This window comes from Gopherus flavomarginatus, chromosome 1 (assembly GCF_025201925.1).
Source record: "Gopherus flavomarginatus isolate rGopFla2 chromosome 1, rGopFla2.mat.asm, whole genome shotgun sequence".
NCBI classification, from domain to species: domain Eukaryota; kingdom Metazoa; phylum Chordata; order Testudines; family Testudinidae; genus Gopherus; species Gopherus flavomarginatus.
The window spans coordinates 139,347,458-139,365,736 of NC_066617.1; the positions used below are offsets into that span (position 1 = coordinate 139,347,458).

Sequence of the window (18,279 nt, forward strand, 5' to 3'; positions counted from 1 at the left end):
TGGCATGGCAAATTATATCTTCATGCTGACTTGTTTGTTTACTCATTTCTATATAACTGTATATATAGTGTGGTGGTGTATTGTTATCAAAGTTCATTTTACCACTAATTATTGGTGGTTCTTGCAGTCACTGTGAAGGAAAGAACTTAACATGTAGTGCCTGTGAATCAGAAGACAAAGAGGAAGGAATCATTACGCCAACACCAGTTGCTACAGAAGAGCCAATTACAGGCACAGGGACAAGTGTATACTCCTGCAGCAAAATGATGGACCTGGCCTTTCTGATGGATGGCTCCAACAAACTCTCAGAAAAGGATTTCGAACTGTTAAAAGCTTTCATAATTAGCATGATGGAAAAACTCCACATCTCCCAAAAGAAAATCCGAGTGTCAGTTCTGGAATACCACACTGGCTCCAACATCTATCTTGGGCTCAAAGATATTAAAACACAATCTCAGATGAGGAAAATTGTCCAAAACATAAAATACACTGGTGGAGAAGTTGCCTCTGCCACTGAAGTGCTTAAATATATTGTATTCCATGTGTTTGGAAAGGCACCAAGGACAAATGCTGCCAGAATTGCTCTGTTGTTGACAGCCAGCAAGTCTCCAGGAAATATTCAGCGCATCCTCACTCTTCTGCAAAAGAAGAAAGTCACAGTAATACCAGTAGGAATTGGACCGTCTATTAGTATGGAGCAAATTAAGCTAATTGAAAGGCAGTGGCCAGAAAACAAGGCCTTCATAATGAACAACGTACAGGAGTTAATGGAAAACAAGGATGAAATAATCAATTATCTATGTGATCTTGTGCCTGATGTGTTAACAACTACCACCCAAAAACCTATTACAATCCCGCCCCGGGCAACTACAGTGACAGTACCCAATCATAGTTTAGCTACTACATCATTTCCAGGTAAAGGTATTTACAAAGTGCTTGATATAGCTTTTGTTGTTGAAGGGTCTGAAAAAGTAGGAGAGGAAAACTTCAATATAATCAAGGAGTTCATTGCAAAAGTTATCAGAAAAATGAACATAGGAGAAGAAACCATTCATATTACTATCATACAGTACTCGTACATGGTCACTGTTGAGTACTCCTTCAGTGAAGCACAGTCAAAGCAAGACATTATTGAGGTGGTGAGGAAGATTCAGTACCAAGGAGGGAATGCCACCAACACTGGAAATGCCCTCAACTATGTCTCCGAACACACATTTACCACAGACAATGGAGGCAGGAGACAAGTGCCACACTTAGTGTACATGGTAACTGCAAACCCCGCCACTGATGTAATCTCACGTGTTGCGAGTGACATAAATGTGATCCCTATAGGTATTACTCCCAATGCAAACATTCAAGAGCTTGAGAAGATCAGTCAACCGCACACCCCAATAATCATAGAGGGTTATAACCAACTTATTCGAGAAACACCTGACTTAGTGTTGAAAACGTGCTGCTCAAATGAATCCATAATTCCCCCAGGTAAAGTTGGATATATTTTCTACATATTTTCTTTCTCTCTTTCTCATCAGGCTTTCTCTGGAATCAGGGATGAATTCTGCTTTGCATGTTGCTGTCCAAGTTGATCTGAGTGGGGTTGGAAGGTGAACTTAGGGTCATAGAAATGTAGGACTGGAAGGACTTTGAGAAGTTATCAAATCCTGTGCTGAGGCAGGACCAAGTAAACCTAGACCATCTCTGAGAGATGTTTGTCCAACCTGTTTTTAAAAACCTCCAGTGATGGGGATTCCACAACCTTCCTTGGAAGCCTATTCCAGAGCTTAATTACCCTTATAGTTAGAACTTTTTTCCTAATATCTAACCTAAATCTCCCTTGCTGCAGATTAGGCCCATTGCTTCTTTTCCTACCTTCAGTGGACATGGAGAACAAATTACCACTGTCCTCTTTATAATAGCCCTTTAGTATCTGAAGACTGTTAATAGGTCCCTCCTCAGTCTTTTGTTTCTAAATGTGTCCAGTTTTTTTTAACCTTTCATCGTAAGTCAAGTTTTCTGAAACTTTTATCACTTTTGTTGCTCCCTTCTGAACTCTCTCCAACTTGTCCATATTTTTCCTAAAGTATGGTGTTCAGAATTGGACACAGCACTCCAGCTGAGGCCTCACCAATGCAAAATACAGCAGGACAATTAGCTCCTGTGTCTTACATACATTGCTTCTGTTAATACACCCCAGAATTACATTAGTCTTTTTTGCAGCTGCATCACATTGCTCATATTCAATTTGTGATCCACTATAACCCTCAGATCCCTTTCAGCAATTCCACCACCTAGCCAGTTGTTCTCCATTTTTAGTTGTGTATTTGATTTTTTTTCCTTCCTAAGTAAAGTGCTTTGTCCTTGTCTTTACTGAATTTCATCTTGTTGAATTCAGACCAATTCTCTAATTTGTCAAGGTCAATTCAGAATTCTAATACTGTCCTCAAAAGTGCTTGCAACCCCACCTGCTTGGTTTTATCCACAAATTATGGAAGCATACTCTCCACTAATAATGGATATATACCAATTTCCTAGAACTGGAAGGGATCCTGAAGGGTCATCAGTCCAGCCCCCTGCCTTTACTAGCAGGACCAAATACTGATTTTTGCCCCAGATCCCTAAGTGGCCCCCTCAAGGATTGAACTCACAACCCTGGGTTTAGCAGGCTAATGCTCAAACCACTGAGCTATCCACCCCCCCACACTCTATTATTCAAGTCATTAATGAAAATTTTGATTTGTGCAAGACCTAGGATTGACCTCTATGGGACTGCACTAGATATGCCCTCCCAATTTGACAATGAACTGTTGTTGAATATGGTCTTTCAACCAGTTGTGCACTCACCTTGTAGTAAATTCATCTAGATCATGTTTCCCTAGGTTGCTTATGAGAATGTCACATGGGACTGTCAAAAGCCTTACTAAAATCAAGATACATCACATCTAATGCTTCTTTCCTATCCAGTCAACCAGTAATCCTGTCAAAGAAAGAAATTAGGTTGGTTTGACATGATTTGTTCTTGACAGATGCATGCTGGTTATTCCTTTTAACCCTATGGTACTGGAGGTGCTTACAAATTGATTGTTAATAATTTGTTCCAATATCTTTCTGGGTATCAAAGTTAGGATGTCTGGTCTAAAATTCCCCAGGTCCTCTTTGTTCCCATTTTAAAGATAGGTATTATGTTTGTCCTTCTGTACTCCTCTGGGATCTCATATGTTCATTAGGAGTTCTCAAAGATAAGTGTTAATAGTTCTGAGATTGCTTCAACTAGTTCCTTAAGTACCCTAGGAGGAATGTCATCAGGTTCTGCTGACTTGAATATATCTAATTTATTTAAACATTCTTTAACCTATTCTTTCTTGCATTCCTTCATCCTTGTTGTTAATATTAATTGTGTTGTGAATCTGGTCAACATTAACCTTTTTACTGAAGACTGAAACAAAATAGGCATTAAACCCTTCAGTCTTCTTGATGTCATCAGTTATTATCTCTCCTTTCCTGTTAAGTACAGGATCTACATTTTCCTTCATCCTTCTCTTACACCAAATATATTTAAAGAACCTCTTCTGGTCACCTTTTAAGTCCCTTGCTAAGTGTAAATCATTTTGTGCCTTTGCCTTTCTGATTTTTCCTTTCATGCGTGTGCTGTTCTTTTGTAACCTCCTTACTAATTTGTCCATGTTTTGACATTTTATAGGATTCCTTTTTGATTTTCAGGTCATTAAAGAACAGCTGATGGAGCCAAACTGTTTTCATCTGCCTGCCCATCAGAAGTTAAAATCACTTCCTCCCTCTGCTTCTAAGTTTGATTATTTCACCATGAAACTTTTTGTGAATCATAGAAATGTAGGGCTGGAAGGGACCTCAAGAGTTCATCTACTTCATCCCCTACTGAGGCAGGGTTAAATATACCTAGACCATCTCTCATAGGTAACCTGTTGTTAAAAGCCTCAGTGATAGACATTCCACAGTCTCCCTAGGTAACTTGTTCCACTACTTAACTATCTTTATAGTTAGAAAGTTTTTTTCTATTATTTAACTTAAATCTCTTGTGCTGCACACTAAACTAATTTCTACTTCTCTTACCCTTAATAGACATGGAGAACAATTGATCACTGTCCTCTTTACAACAACCTTTTAAATATTAGAAAACTCTTACCATGTTCCCCCTCAGCCTTTTCTTTTCTAGACAAAACATGCCCAGTTCTTTCAACTCTTCTTCATAGGTCAGATTTTCTAACCCTCTTATAATTTTTGTTGCTGTCCTCTGGACTGTCTCTAGTTTGTCCACATCTCTTCTGAAAGTGTAGTGCTCAACAATGGACCTAGCATATCAGCTGAGGCCTCATCCCTGCCAAGTAAACCAGAACTTCAAAGTTTTGTTGGGTTCAGGAAAGTTTGTGAGATGTCCTTCTTGGAGACCTGGGGACAAAGCTCTCATGTTGAACATACAGCTCAGTTCTGACATAGAGGAAGTTACTGCTTGTATCAACAGAACACCGCCCCACTGTTTTCCCAAACTCCAGTTGTCTATTGTCTTTTTCCTTCCATCTTCCTTTCCTTATTCAGCAGATGTTTGGTATGGCTATCTTATATAAGAAGCCTTTTTATGTTCTTTTCAGAATTTTGCAACAGACCAATGGATGTCATGTTTCTTCTGGATGGAAATTCCAACGTTGGAGCATCAGAGTTTCAGGAAATGAAAAGTTTTGTAAAAGCATTTATTGAAAACTATGGCATCAGTAAGTAAACAGCCCTTTAACACTTAATTTTCTTTTACTCTTACTTTGTTTGTGTAAGGGCCATGACAGTATTGACCCTGATACTTTACACATACACCCTAATTTAAAAAAAATGTGTTGAAGCTTAAATTTCCATGTGTGAGTGACCCCTTGGTTTTCAGTTGGCTCCCATTCTACTGATGGTATCTAAGGAGGATGAGGAACATTCTGGTGTCAGCTGAAATTTAAGCTGTTTCTTTTGTCAAGATACAGCAAGTGGTGCACTTGGTTCCAGTACTAGTGGGTCAGAATCATAGCTATCCTGGCTGATAATTAGTGGGAATGCCCTGACTACATTCTTGAGGGAGGGGGATAATATCTTGTTCCAAGAGTGCAAGTATCATGAACCCACAGGTCTCAAACCTGGGTCTGCAGGGTTCCCAGGCAACTGTTGTTGCCTTATTCTCACCCAAGCGGAGAGAGCAGGAAACCTGAAGGTACAACAGGGTGGCATTTCTGGGCCCTGAGTGGAGGAGCAGCAGGACCTCTGATTGGTCAGAGTTTCCTATTTAAATCCAAGAAAGGCACAGGAAGTTGTCTGCACAACTGCACTCTACCTGGATGCTACATTAGACTTTGCCTTGCCTGACTCCTGAAGCTGGCTTCCTTTCCATGCTTCTGGTTCCTGCTTTCCTGACCTGTTTCTGGTTCCTGCCTTGTTCCTGATCCTTGACCATGGTCTCCAACTCTCGCTTGAGCCCTTGGCATGGCTCCTGACTCTGATTCCAGCCACTAGATGTGCTGCTTATGTCCCAGTCCTGACAGCATGATTCCCTCCCATGCTTAGGTGCCTGGATCTATTGTTGAAAAGTCTAGTCTTGATGTGAACATCTTGGCTAAATACCACCAGTCTCTTTAATCTACCATGGAATCATGGCACACGAGAGAATGGGACCCAAACTACAACTCCCATATGGAATGAACTGTTAGGGAAAAGCAGTTTGAACTGATTCAAACAAAACATTTAGGTTGTTCAGCAAAACAAAATATTCATGTGTGGGTCAAAGTGACACGATAAAAAAGTCATTTAAATTTTTCTCAATGGAATTTTTTTTTATCAACACTGAGATTCTTTTTCCCTGTGGAAAACTTCAATTTTCTGGAAACTGCATTTTCCTTCAGAAATTTATTGTGATGAAAAATTCCCAATCAGCTCTACTTTAATATAAAGTGTGACTTCTGATTTATTTTTAAATAGTTCAGATGGACTGTCTTTTATTTATATCATTTGTCTTCTGTTTTCCGCTTCAGGCCGCAACTCGACTCAAGTGTCGGTTCTCCAGTATGCAAGGGCAAACACCCTGGAAATTTCATGGAACATGCCACAAGAGAGTGAAAATCTTCTAAATAGGGTGAGCTCAATTCAGCAAAGAGATCAAGGTCCCAACAAACTAGGTAAGTGATTGTGTGGTTGCCGGAGGGGACAATTTTAAATGTAGATTGATCCTAAACACTATCTTGGACATTAGCAACACAAGATGGGTGAGGTAATATCTGTTATTGGGCCAACTTCTGACCTGAAGAAGAGCTCTGTGTAAGTTCGAAAGTGTGAGACTCTCACCAGTGGAAGTTGGTCCAATAAAAGATATTACCTCACCCAGCTTCTCTTTCTACTATCCTGGGACTGACACAGCTACAACAACACTGCATACTATCTTGGACAGATGGTTCTGTGCTAGTGTGGTGCACTAGGAATATATTCTTTCATAATTCATTCAGGTTATATGTTGATTTATGGGCAAGGAGTTTCAGTTTACTCTAAAACGTGTCTGTCTAAGAGTTGCAAAGTTCATAATGTACCACACTTTACACTGGAAAGGAGACAATGACTTTCTTTATTCCTTAGAAGAGTTCTCAGTATTCACATGTTATGTATCTCTCAGGCAAGTGAAAGAAAATGGTAATTTAGGATTTAGATCATCACCAATTTGTCAGCTTCTATCACTTCCACAAAACGATACCTAGAAATATGTCTATGTTAGTCCTAATATTCCTGGGTAACCCAAATTCCCCTATGGTCCTGGGAAGAGTGTGTAAGCTTTCCAGTTGTAGGTTCAACAAATGCAAATTATATCACAATATATCAGGTCTTTGACCAAATACTCTGAGAATTTCATTCTTCTGGACTGGAACCACATTCTGTCTGGCAGCCTTCAAGCATTAGGGTCCTATAAGAGCAGAAAAGTGTACAGATTTTAGGGTCTTTGGCCTAGTTTATCCTGTAAAGAGTTATTGCTATAGAAAAGTGAGAAATAAAAACCTGACCTCCATAGTTCGCAGGAGGATTGGCTATGATTGCTTTCTCAGCCTGGAGAAATAAAAATACCAGATGGCTGATGAGGCTTCTACAAGCTCTTTGTGGGAGAAATTGTTACATTCAGATAGATAAGTTCCATAAAGTCTCCTGTGTAATGTATAGTAAGCTACAGAGGCTAGCAGGATAAGCAACGAAAACATGGTCCTGTCCTGGGGAGAGGAGATGGACTGGGAGATACTTTACACAGTTGCCAGTGACTTGTTTATTTCTCATTGGAAGGCACTCAGATACCAGAATGAGGGAGGTTATCTGAGACCCTGAATGGAATAGAAGTCACTCCTCCCAAGCAAGTAAAGTCAGTCACTATGGTCTTGATCCTGCATCCCAGAACATTTAAAAAGCATTCCTGAGTCAGACTGGTGGAATAGAAGGCCCAGTGCTCTTGGGAAATGCAGGAGCATTCAGCTCAGTCTGCCAGTGTTCATGCTTCTGGAAACATTCAGGCTGCCTGAAAGATTTGGATGCCCCAATTTGGGTGTTAAAATCCATTAGGTGGCTTTGAAAATCTCATCCTTCGTTCATCCTGGGCATGCTCCAGGGTTTAATTCATCAACCAGCATTGTCATTCCAATACCAGCATTGCTGCTTCTCATTTGCATAGTCTCTCCCATACTCAAAACACGATCCTGTGCAATCATTACGCTGCCTGTACCATTATGAATAGTCCCTTTACAGTCAGTGGGGATATTCATGTCAGGAACAGTTGCAGGATTGGTCCCTGTGGTAAAACTTCCTTTGCTTAGGCCCTTGCATAGTTCCATGTAGCTTGTTTGCTGATGCTCAGGGTGTGAGCTACATGCATGATAACTCTTTAGTGTTCCTACTAATTTACAAACAGCTAGCTGTATCAAAGCTGCAGAGCTGGGGCGCATGTCACAGGTTGACAGGGCCACACTTGCAGAGGTTTCAGCATATTTGCAATAAGGGTTCCAATCCCTCATAGAGTGGATGCGGTTTTATTAAAATGGGGAGCTTTGCTACACACTGGTATTTACCTTTACAGTAATACTTCCTGTTCTCAGAATGTGGGAGAAAATAGGAATGTGGGAGTTCATAAGCAGGAAACAGGGACAGAGGTAGGAACTAAAAGTCCGGAGCTGGAAGATGGGAGGAGACAGGCAGGAGCAATGGCAGGAGTCAGGGGTACAGATAGGAGGAAGCTATGTGTGGGGCTCAATACAGTTCTGTGATGTAATTTTTGTTGTTTCAATTTTTAAGTTTTAAAAAAAGTAGGAAATTGCATAAAAAAAAAGTACATTGCAATAATGTTAAAGTTGCAAAATCAAGGACTCAAAAGTAAGGAAATGCCAGAATTAATGCTGCCTGTGCAAATTTAATTCACTCTCCTTGGGCATATTCAGTGTGATAAATCTTTAATTACATGATCACATACTAGTTTTTGCACAGGATCTCTGCCTCATTCAGTACACAGGATTGACCCTATCTGGGGATGAATCAGAGCTGTGTAATAAAGAAGGATGTTGTCTGTAGCAGCTCTGCATCATTTGTTGCAGAAGCTGAAAGATGTGCAATGAATGAGGCAGGGGACTGCAAGAAGAGAGAGGACAGTCTCATGGTGCAGGCAGTGGAATGCTACCCTGGAGAACTGGATTTTGTCCCCGGCCTCTAATATGGGGTTTCTACATGATGCTGGACAAGTCACTTAAAACCAAACTTTTCAAAGATGATCACTAATTTTGAGTTCCTCATTTTCCTCGAGCCTGACTTCAGACCTTGGGATCTGCATTTCAGAAGTGTTGGGCACTGTTAGCTGCAATGGGAGCTGTGCTTTGAATGTATAAAGTGCTGTCTAATGCCAAGTATTCTGAAAACTCAGGTCCTAGGCATCTCAGATTGAGCACCCCAAATTAGTGGATATGTTTGACATTAATCTCTCCATACCTCAGTTCCTATTTGTAGAACCGGGATACTAATGCCTCCTTTCCTCACAATGGTGTTGTGAAGATAAATTAATATTTGTGAAGCACTCAGGTATTACAATGATGAGCACCATAGAAATGCCTATGAGGAAATTACCAATTCTGTATCCAGGGCAGGGTTTGAACAGTGTGTAGTAAATGAGACCTCAGGCTACACATTTAACAATCAGGAGAAAACAAAAAACTGAATTGCTGGTCACCAAGTGAGCACCATCCATCCTGCTTACTGAATGAGGCAAGGATCCTGTGGGGAAAAATAGTACGTGATCATGTAATTAAAGACTGTATCAAAATGCATACACACAAGGGGGCCAAATTAGGCTGCAAAGGCAGCCTTAATTCTGGTATTCCCTATCATTTGTTGCTTGACTTTGCAACCTTAATAATGTTCTTTTAATGGAGTTTTCTTTTGTGTCTGTAATATTCTTATTTCATAGTTGTCAAGGACACCAACAGTGCTTAATTTGTGCCAGGACTGATCCCCAACATCTCTAGTCTTGGCAGTTCATAGCCCAGGCACCTCTGAGCTTGCTGTATCAATGATGAATGTAAAAACATTGCTTGAGCCCCAGCACATCTTTCATTACAGATTAAGCACTGGACACTAACATAGTTAATGCACAGCATTGAATGTGCTCCATCATAATTAAGGTTGCACACAGTTTTCTGTATAAGCCCTCTGGTTCCTCATAAGGTACAACTTCAAATTCACTTGTTCTAACAGATTACCAGGCCTGGATAAGATTCATTGCCTCTTTGGATTCTTAAATATTTAACGGTGACCTGTTCATAGACAGTCTAGTAAGCTCACATTAAGACTCAGAGCTGTCAGCTCAAATTTTTCACTTTTATACCACTTAGGTACATTGGTGGCCAGCTTGAATCTAGAACAGGTGTAGGCAACCTATGGCACACATGCCGAAGGTGGCACTTTAGCTGATTTTCAGTGGCACTCACACTGCCCAGGTCCTGGCCACCGGTCCGGGGGACTCTGCATTTTAATTTATTTTAAATAAAGCTTCTTAAACATTTTAAAAACCTTATTTACTTTACATACAACAATAACTTAGTTATATATTATAGACTTATAGAAAGAGACCTTCTAAAAATGGTAAAATGTATTACTGGCATGGGAAACCTTAAATTAGAGTTAATAAATGAAGACTCGGCACACCACTTCTGAAAGGTTGCCGACCCCAATCTAGAACAAGAGATTCTGATCCTTTGACATGTTCTACAATCACATTTTTAACCCATGACTGCCTTGCTCAGAAATTCCTACAATAATAGAGGCTGGGGTCCACATCAAACCCTCCTTATGAAGACACAGTTACTTTGTTCAGGGAACTGGTGTGAAGCTATCTCAATAAAAGGACTTTTTTGATGGTATCACTGCTTCTACACTGGTGCTTTTACTGGTGCAGCTATGTCAGTAAGGGACAAGAATTATTTAAATTTAGATGAAAGGAAATAAATGATCTCGCCAAGTGGTTGGGCTATTTAATCTAAGAGCTTGTCTAAACACAAACATTGTACATTTTGAACTCAGATCTGTTTTTAAATAGTTTCAGTTGTATGAACAGTTGGACAAAGAGCCATATATAGTTTAGTAGTTAAGGTACTTGCCTTTGACTTTGGAGAGCTGGGTTCAGTTTCCTGCTCCACCAGAGACTTCCTGAGTGTGACCTAGAGCAAATCTCTTACTCTCTCTGTGCCTTGGGTTTCCATTTGAATAACAGCACTTAGCTTTCAGGGGTGTTGTGAGGAGAAACTTGTTTACAGTTTTGAGGTGTGCAGATACTATGATAACAGGATCTATCTTACAGTTGGCTGATATTAACTTAGTTTCAATTGGTAGTGGCTTGTCTACACGTGAGTTATTTCAAAATAGCTAGGAGATTGGAAGTGGATTAAGCTAAACAAGAGAGGGGCACTCTTAGGTTGTCTCTATGCTACAGTGGCACATCCATGTTGTGCTGCCAGAGTGTAGGTGCTTCCTATGTTGACAGAAGGATTTTTTTGGTCAATTTAGTTAATCCACCTCTCCCAGAGGTGGTAGCTAGGCTGATGGAAGGATCCTTCCACTGACCTGGCTGTGTCTACACCAGGGGTTGGGATGACCAAATTATGCTGGTCAGGGCACAAAAGTTTGCAGTCTTGAGCAGCATGATTACCTTGATCTAAGTTTTAGTTGTAGACCAGGCCTTGTTCTGCAATAAGTGTGTCCTGGCATGGAGTTATTCTGGAATAGATGTTACATTTTAAATTCACAACCTCTGTTATTCTGGAATAACTTTCCTGTATAGACAAGCCCTAAATTAAGATTTAAACACAGATTTAAGGGGTCAGAAATAACTCCACACGTAGGCAAACCAGATCAGGCCACTGGCTTCTGATTAAGTGGCTGTTCTTTACCGTTATTGGCTACTTAGGAGTCATTTCTTTTGACTCCTTTCCCAGGCTGTTTTCAATAGGCATGAGTAATTAAGACCTCTGAAGAACTTTACCTTCTTGGTTAAAACCATTGTGGAGGTGTTAGTGAAACTATTGAGCCCACTTAAGATCACGTTTCATAAGATTTATGCAGGAACCTCCACCTAGTTGGATTCCCCTGTCTCTCACAACCCTACAGTACCCCAATGGATTTTACATCTTATCCCTCACTTCAGAGAAAATTAAAGAAAAGGTTCTTTAAGCAATTTTTGCTTTCCTAGTGTCTCCCCATGACACCATTAATGTATTGGAATGTTTTTCCCTTGGTTGGCTTCTTCCAGGTTGAATCTCATTCTATTATATCCTGCCCATATTTCTAATGTTTCTAAGCCATGTTGTACACTTTCTCTTCATTCACTGGGCATATTCCTAACTGCTTCCAATCTCATATCTGTGATTCTAATTAACATGTTGCATTCCCTGCCCCTTCCCAGTTCATGGATGAAAGTATTCAATAAGACAAGCTCTAGCGTGGATTCCTGTGGATTCCCATTCAAAAATTCCCACCCAACTCAGCACATTGCCTTTTATCATTGTTTTATAGTGCTCATTTAATCAGCTTTCAGTTCTTGCAATATGCTTGTATACAAGCCAATATAAACCACTCCTTCAAAGTAAGAGTTTGTCCATCACTGTATCAAATGATTTACTAAAAATTAATCCAGCCATTTTGTCTTCACTCTACAATCTTGTTCAGGGAGTGCTGAGATAGATGGTAGGCCATGGAAAAAATTATGGAGAACCTTTCTTGAGAGTCATGGGTTAGAAAGAAGCAACTAAGATCATATGCAATAAGCACCGTGATGCTATCCCTTTCTTTCCATGACCTAGGCACCACATCTATTTGGAGACTAATTTTTAATTCTTATATTGTATCTGAATTTCTTGTTCTATACAACTTCAGAAAATAATATGAAGATTTCCACATGAGTTCTCTGAAAGAAGTAGATGTAGCATCACTGCAGTAGCCCTTGGAAGTACTGACCAAGTTTTTCAAAAAAATACGTGCCTAAAGTTAGGAGCCCAGGCCCTAATTTTAGGTTCCTAAACTAAAATATGTCTCTGATGTAAGTGCCCCATCATAGCAACGCAGTGAAACCACCTCCCTGAATGGCATAAGGTCATGGTTGACTTATTGAGGTTGTTGCAGTGCAAGTAAAGGACACTTCCTGACCTGTGTCTACCCTAACAGTCCTCCAGCAGCTGTTCCACAACGTCCTCTTCACTGCAACAGTGACCCAGAGTGGTCACAATTTTATACTCCTCTCCCCATGGGTCACAGAGACCAGAAGCCAGCCACACTTTAAACCTCCCCATGTGTTTTTTTAAATGGCTTTTCATGATCACCCACCTTGGTGAACACACCTAGCAGCTCACCCTTGTTGCATGCAGCTGCCCAACTGACCATTCTGGTTCCACACACTAGATGCATTCCTGCCTGGAGTAAACAGGAAGTGTTAGATCTCCTGGGCGTGTGGGGAAAAGACACTGTACAAGCGCAGCTATGGACCAGCTATAGGAAGGTGGACATCTCTGAGCAGATTGCTTGGGGTTTCCAGGCAAAGGGGTACAACAGGGATCAGCAGCAGAGCTGCAAGAAAGCAAAGGAACTTCACCAGGGTTTCCATGAGACCAGGGAGGTCAAGAATAGATCTAATACTGCCTCACAGACTTTATGCTTCTACAAGGAAGCGCATACCATACTTGGCAGAGACCCTGCCAGAACCCCACAGACCACTGTGGATACCTTGGAGGAGCCTAAGACATTGACCACAACTGTGAACAGTGAGGAGAAGGAGGATGTGCAGAGGAGGAGACAAAACAAGGGATTCCAGCAATGCCATGAGCCAGGATCTTTTTGAGACCCTGCCACAGTGTAGCCAGTCCCACAGGCAAACACAAATGAGCCTGATGAAGGGGAAGGGGCCTTGGGTAAGTGTGTGCATGCATTTCTCCTTACATTACTCACATTTAAAGATGGCATTTGGCCCATCCCCAAGCTAAAGAGACAGAAATATCAACTTTTTACTGTTTTACTCATACAAGGAGAGACAGAGGTACAACAAACAGGCAGAGTTGACATCGCCTTTTAATTCCTCTGTTGGCTTAGGCATGTGGAACAGTTTGTTCACGTACTTAGCCATGTCCCTTTTAATCTGCTGAGAGATCTCGATGATGCTTTCATGGAGACACTGCAATACTCTCCCACAGGTTTCTAGGGATGGCAGCTTTATTTCTTTCTCTGCAATAGGAAACTTTCCCTCACCATTCTGCAATGACTTCAGTGAACAGACTAGCAGCGCACAGGCTCAGGCAATTTCAGGATGCCAGTAGCAGCTGTGTTCTCTGTACCTTTGTAACCCTCGGGAGCGAGATCAGCTAAGATCACCACTGCCTGTGGAAAATAGTGTCAATATTCAGTGCCATTGCCCTATAAATGTACCTGTGGAATAGGGGCTGAAATTCAATAACCTCATGCAAGAGAAAATCTTTCCCTCACTTGCCCCTGGTGGGCCATACTCAACATGGCTGGGGGTGGAGAGTGGTGTGGTGCAGAAGTGCTTCAAAGCTGAAGTGTCAATAAATATTTCTTATTACAAGTGTTTATGAGAATAATGGAAGGTATTTTTGAAACTTGTCTTTCACGTTCCATGGTGACAGTAAATCCAGTGGTATATCTATTGGTTTTTGTCAGCAGCTCCTCCTGCTGCCATCTTGAGGGATGCTCCCTCCATACCCACAGAACATCCAGCCCACAGAACACTCAGCAGGACAAAGAGGGGGAGATACACCTGGACATAATGATACTTCTCAGGCAGCTAACCCAAATGCTGCAGAACCTGGTTGACCTACAAGTCCAAGAATCCCAGACTCTACCCTTTGCAGTCACTGGTGAACTTCATTGTTGCTGTTCCCTGCACCCCCCAACATACCATATGGTCTCACAAGCCATGTCCTTACCTGTGTCACTCCATGCCAGGGACAGCAAGGAAAACCACAGCTTCACATGCACTGACCTGCGAGAACTGTGGCTGGTGTATGCAGAGCCACAATGGACTATAATTTGTACACTCAAATGCACATAACTGTTTACATCCTTTCTAATTTTAAATTTTCACCGTTAATTTGTTAAGTTTGTATAACGTTGCCTGCGGGTATTTGTACAATGATTTTCTGCCCTGTTTTTTTCCTCTCAAAATTCTATTTTGGAGAATCAAATTATCTTTTTTAGGTCACAACAAAAGCTGCAGAATGCATAGCGTAGTCAAAGCAAACAGTCCTTGTAAATACACACCAAGCCCCACAGAAAATACCCACACACTTCTTATCAACATCCAAAGTTCCAGACCCAGACAACACTGCAGCTCTTTTAAAACCTCCTGCAACCACCAGCTCCATGTTGGGGTCTTGTATTAACCCTTGTTCAAAGTCAGTGGGCAGCCACTCCACCACCACCTTGGTGGTAGTTTTTCCCCTTTGTCTCATTATACAGGACACAACAGGCAGCTATAAGCATTGGGATATTTTTCTCACAAGATTCAATCTAGAATCCTAGCCAGAATTCCTTCAATCAAAAGCATATTCAGCTCTCATTCTGAACCTCCTGAACCAGTAGTTGTATCTTTCCTGGGTGCTGTCGTGGTGGCCAGTGTATGGCTTCATAAACAAGAGGAGCAATAGATAGGCTGGGTTCCCTAGAATCACTCTTGCCATTTCAGTATCGCTGATGATCAGGGTCGGCGCTTCCATTTAGGCAACCTAAGCGGTCGCCTAGGGCACCAGGATTTGGGAGAGCGGCAGACTGCTCTGGTGGACCTCCAGCAGGCGTGCCTGCAGATGGTCCGCTGGTCCCGCGGCTCCGGTGGAGCATCCGCAGGCACGCCTGCGGCAGGTCCACTGGAGCCGCTGGACCAGCTGATCGTCTGCAGGAATGCCTGCGGGAGGTCCACCGGAGCCGAGGGACTGGTGAACCGGCCCTGTGCCTAGGGCGCCAAAAACCCTGGCGCCGCTCCTGTCGATGAGAATCTGCTGGTCGGGAAAGAACATCCTTTCTGGCAGCTTTATGAACAATCCTGTGTTCCTAAAGATGGGAGCGTCATGCACCTTCCCTGACCAGCCCATACTGATCTCTATGAAGCACTCCCAGTGATCTACCAATGTTTGCATAACCATAAAAAAGTAGCCCTTTCTCTTGATGTATTCTAAGGCAAGGTGGACTGCTGCCTAAATGAATATATGCATGCTATCATCCCATCTCAGTTCAGGAACTTCACTGCTTCAAATCCATCCACTTTGACCTGCATATTGCTAAAAGTAACAGTCCTGCATAGCTAGAGACAAGTAATGGCCCTACGCACTTGCATGACAATGGCCTCCACAGTGAATTTTCCAATTCCAAAATGATTTCCCACTGACTGGTAGAAATCTGGCATTGCATGTTTCCACAATGTGATTGCCACTTGCTTCTCTACTGTCAGTACAGCTCTCATTCTGATGTCCTTTGCACTGGAGAGCTGCAGTGAGCTCAGTGCACAGATCCGGGAATGTGGCCTTTCACAGCTGAAAGTTCCACAGCCCCTGGTCATCATCCCAAACTTACAACATGATGTGATCCCACCAGTCAGTGCTCATTTCTCAGGTCCAGAGGTAGAACTTGACTGTCTGCAGCTGCTCCATGAACACCACCACCAACTGTGAATTATTTTGTGCTATGTACCTCAACAAACTGTCCTTGAAGAAAATATCATGTCCCCCATTCTTGTGGTACTGTCTGCAAATACAGGAGAATCATTGGGCTCCATGCTTCCATCAGAGATGGCACAGGGGAGGTTGTGGGATTTTTTTAAAAAAAGGCATGGAAACTATGGGGTATGGGTGGCATTATGGAATGAAGAAAGTTGCATCCTGAGAACCTTACCTCTAGCTCCCTGAGATCCCTTTGCAAGTCATTTCTATCCCACAACACTTTGCAAAATGTTCTCTAAATGCATTGTGCTGGATGGCAGCATGTGGTACAGTTGGCTACTTGCCTGTGGTGTACTGCACTTTACGTTAACACAAGCACTCCTGGTGAACGTGTGCAGTGGTCATGCAAGCAGTCAAGCATGCAGGCCCCCAGGCGATATATAAACTTTAGTAGCCGTACCATACATAACTTTTGTTGATCACAGTTTGTAGCATAGACATGGCCTGAGCATAGACACGTGCACACATAGATTGAAGCAAGACAACTGTATGTCGACTTGACTTTGTCATGTAGACCAGGCTTAAGTGGGATCATTTTCAAAGATGCTGAGTACCCAGTAGCTTCTGTTGACTTTAGTGAAAAAGTTTCTGGGAGCTAACTGAGCACTTTTGAAAATCAGATCTTATAGTTCAGAATTTGGAAGCCCAAATTTAGGTCTCCATATGTTTAACATGTTGGCCATTATGCCTGCAGAGGCCAGAAGTTGGCCTATTATCTCCAGAGGCAGTGGAGACGCATGCTGCAATACTCATAGTGCAGGGGTATTCTGTGCTTGCCCCATCACACTCTACAATCCTTTATGGCTATTTGCATATTGTGTAAGTGTTACATGATACTTTTTCTCCCCTGCAGTATGTAATGAAGGCCTTTAGCATTGAAGACTTCCACATCTATTTTTCATAGGCTGTGTGTCTGGCACCAAAAATACATTCAGTTATTGAAGTCATTTTTTATATTTATATATTCGTAGGAAACAAGAACCATTTGAAATAATAAACCATATATTTAGTAACAGGCCTAGGATAACATAAAATAATGGTCAACTTGTGGCAACATGTTCTCTACTAGTCTGGGCCTAAGGAATGTGCAAGTAAAATTCTGTGTTGTGTTGTGTTTTTGTTTTGTTTTGTTTTGTTTTGTTTCCCCAGAGAAGAAAAACAGTATGAGTGAAATCCTTTGACTATGAGAAAACTCCCATTTGGCTTCAGTGGAGCTAGGATTATACCCGATGTCATTAATAAATAGTATATATTTGGTCATTCCCATATTTTCTTTAAAGAAAAACATTTCTTATCTTTCCCATGCAAAAGTAGTTAGGACGATTTCTATTCAGCTTAGGGTTTTCTATAGTACCCATCACTGAAGTGTCTAAGCATTGATTTACCACAGTACTTTGTGTTTGTTATTTTAATGTCAACTTTTAAAATGTCCTTCATGGATCTGAAAATCCAGGGTTATTGCCCCCTTCTAATGCCCCTTTAAACAACATTCAGAAATGCTGGGTGCTGGATCAATGGTTGGTGTCAACACAGGTACTATGCAAAAAATCAGTCTTTGATCTCTGGGCTAGCCCACATGCTTTGTGATTGGTATTTCTCGCTTACATCCACATGATACCTGGTTCCCTTCTCTAGATGTGGTCCAGAAGGGGTAGGAGGGAATATTCACAGAAATTTTAGTAAACTGAAAATGATTTACTATTGTGTTATATCTTGTAACAATCTGGTTTTTGTTTTCCATTGAAATAAATCTGTGGAAAACTTGATTTTCTTATATATAAAATAAAGGCAACAGAAACCAAAAAGTCTTTCACAGAACAACCAAGAGATTGGTAGGTCGTCCCCCCCCCAGTTTATTGTTTTCATCTGCCTGGAAGATGGCTTGCTTTGAGGATGAGTAAAGGAGAGTTTTATCAGAGACAGATCAAAATAAATGAATCTTCAGGGTTATTAAGAGGCAAGGATGACTCTGGGGGATGGAAACAGAAATGTTCATATTAAT

The 18,279-nt window shown here is 41.5% G+C and overlaps 1 protein-coding gene across 3 annotated transcripts in view; it reads left to right on the plus strand.

Annotated features, from left to right (window-relative positions):
* VWF (von Willebrand factor) overlaps nucleotides 1-18,279 on the plus strand; it is a 250,196-nt gene that overhangs the window by 133,478 nt on the left and 98,439 nt on the right. For 2 of the 3 annotated variants that reach the window (XM_050965078.1, XM_050965087.1), the window contains exons 28-30: nucleotides 128-1,482; nucleotides 4,623-4,742; nucleotides 6,033-6,176. In XM_050965078.1, coding sequence (XP_050821035.1) covers nucleotides 128-1,482; nucleotides 4,623-4,742; nucleotides 6,033-6,176 — 1,619 coding nt within the window. The remainder of the gene's footprint in view (nucleotides 1-127; nucleotides 1,483-4,622; nucleotides 4,743-6,032; nucleotides 6,177-18,279) is intronic. The other variant, XM_050965096.1, reaches the window with a different exon arrangement.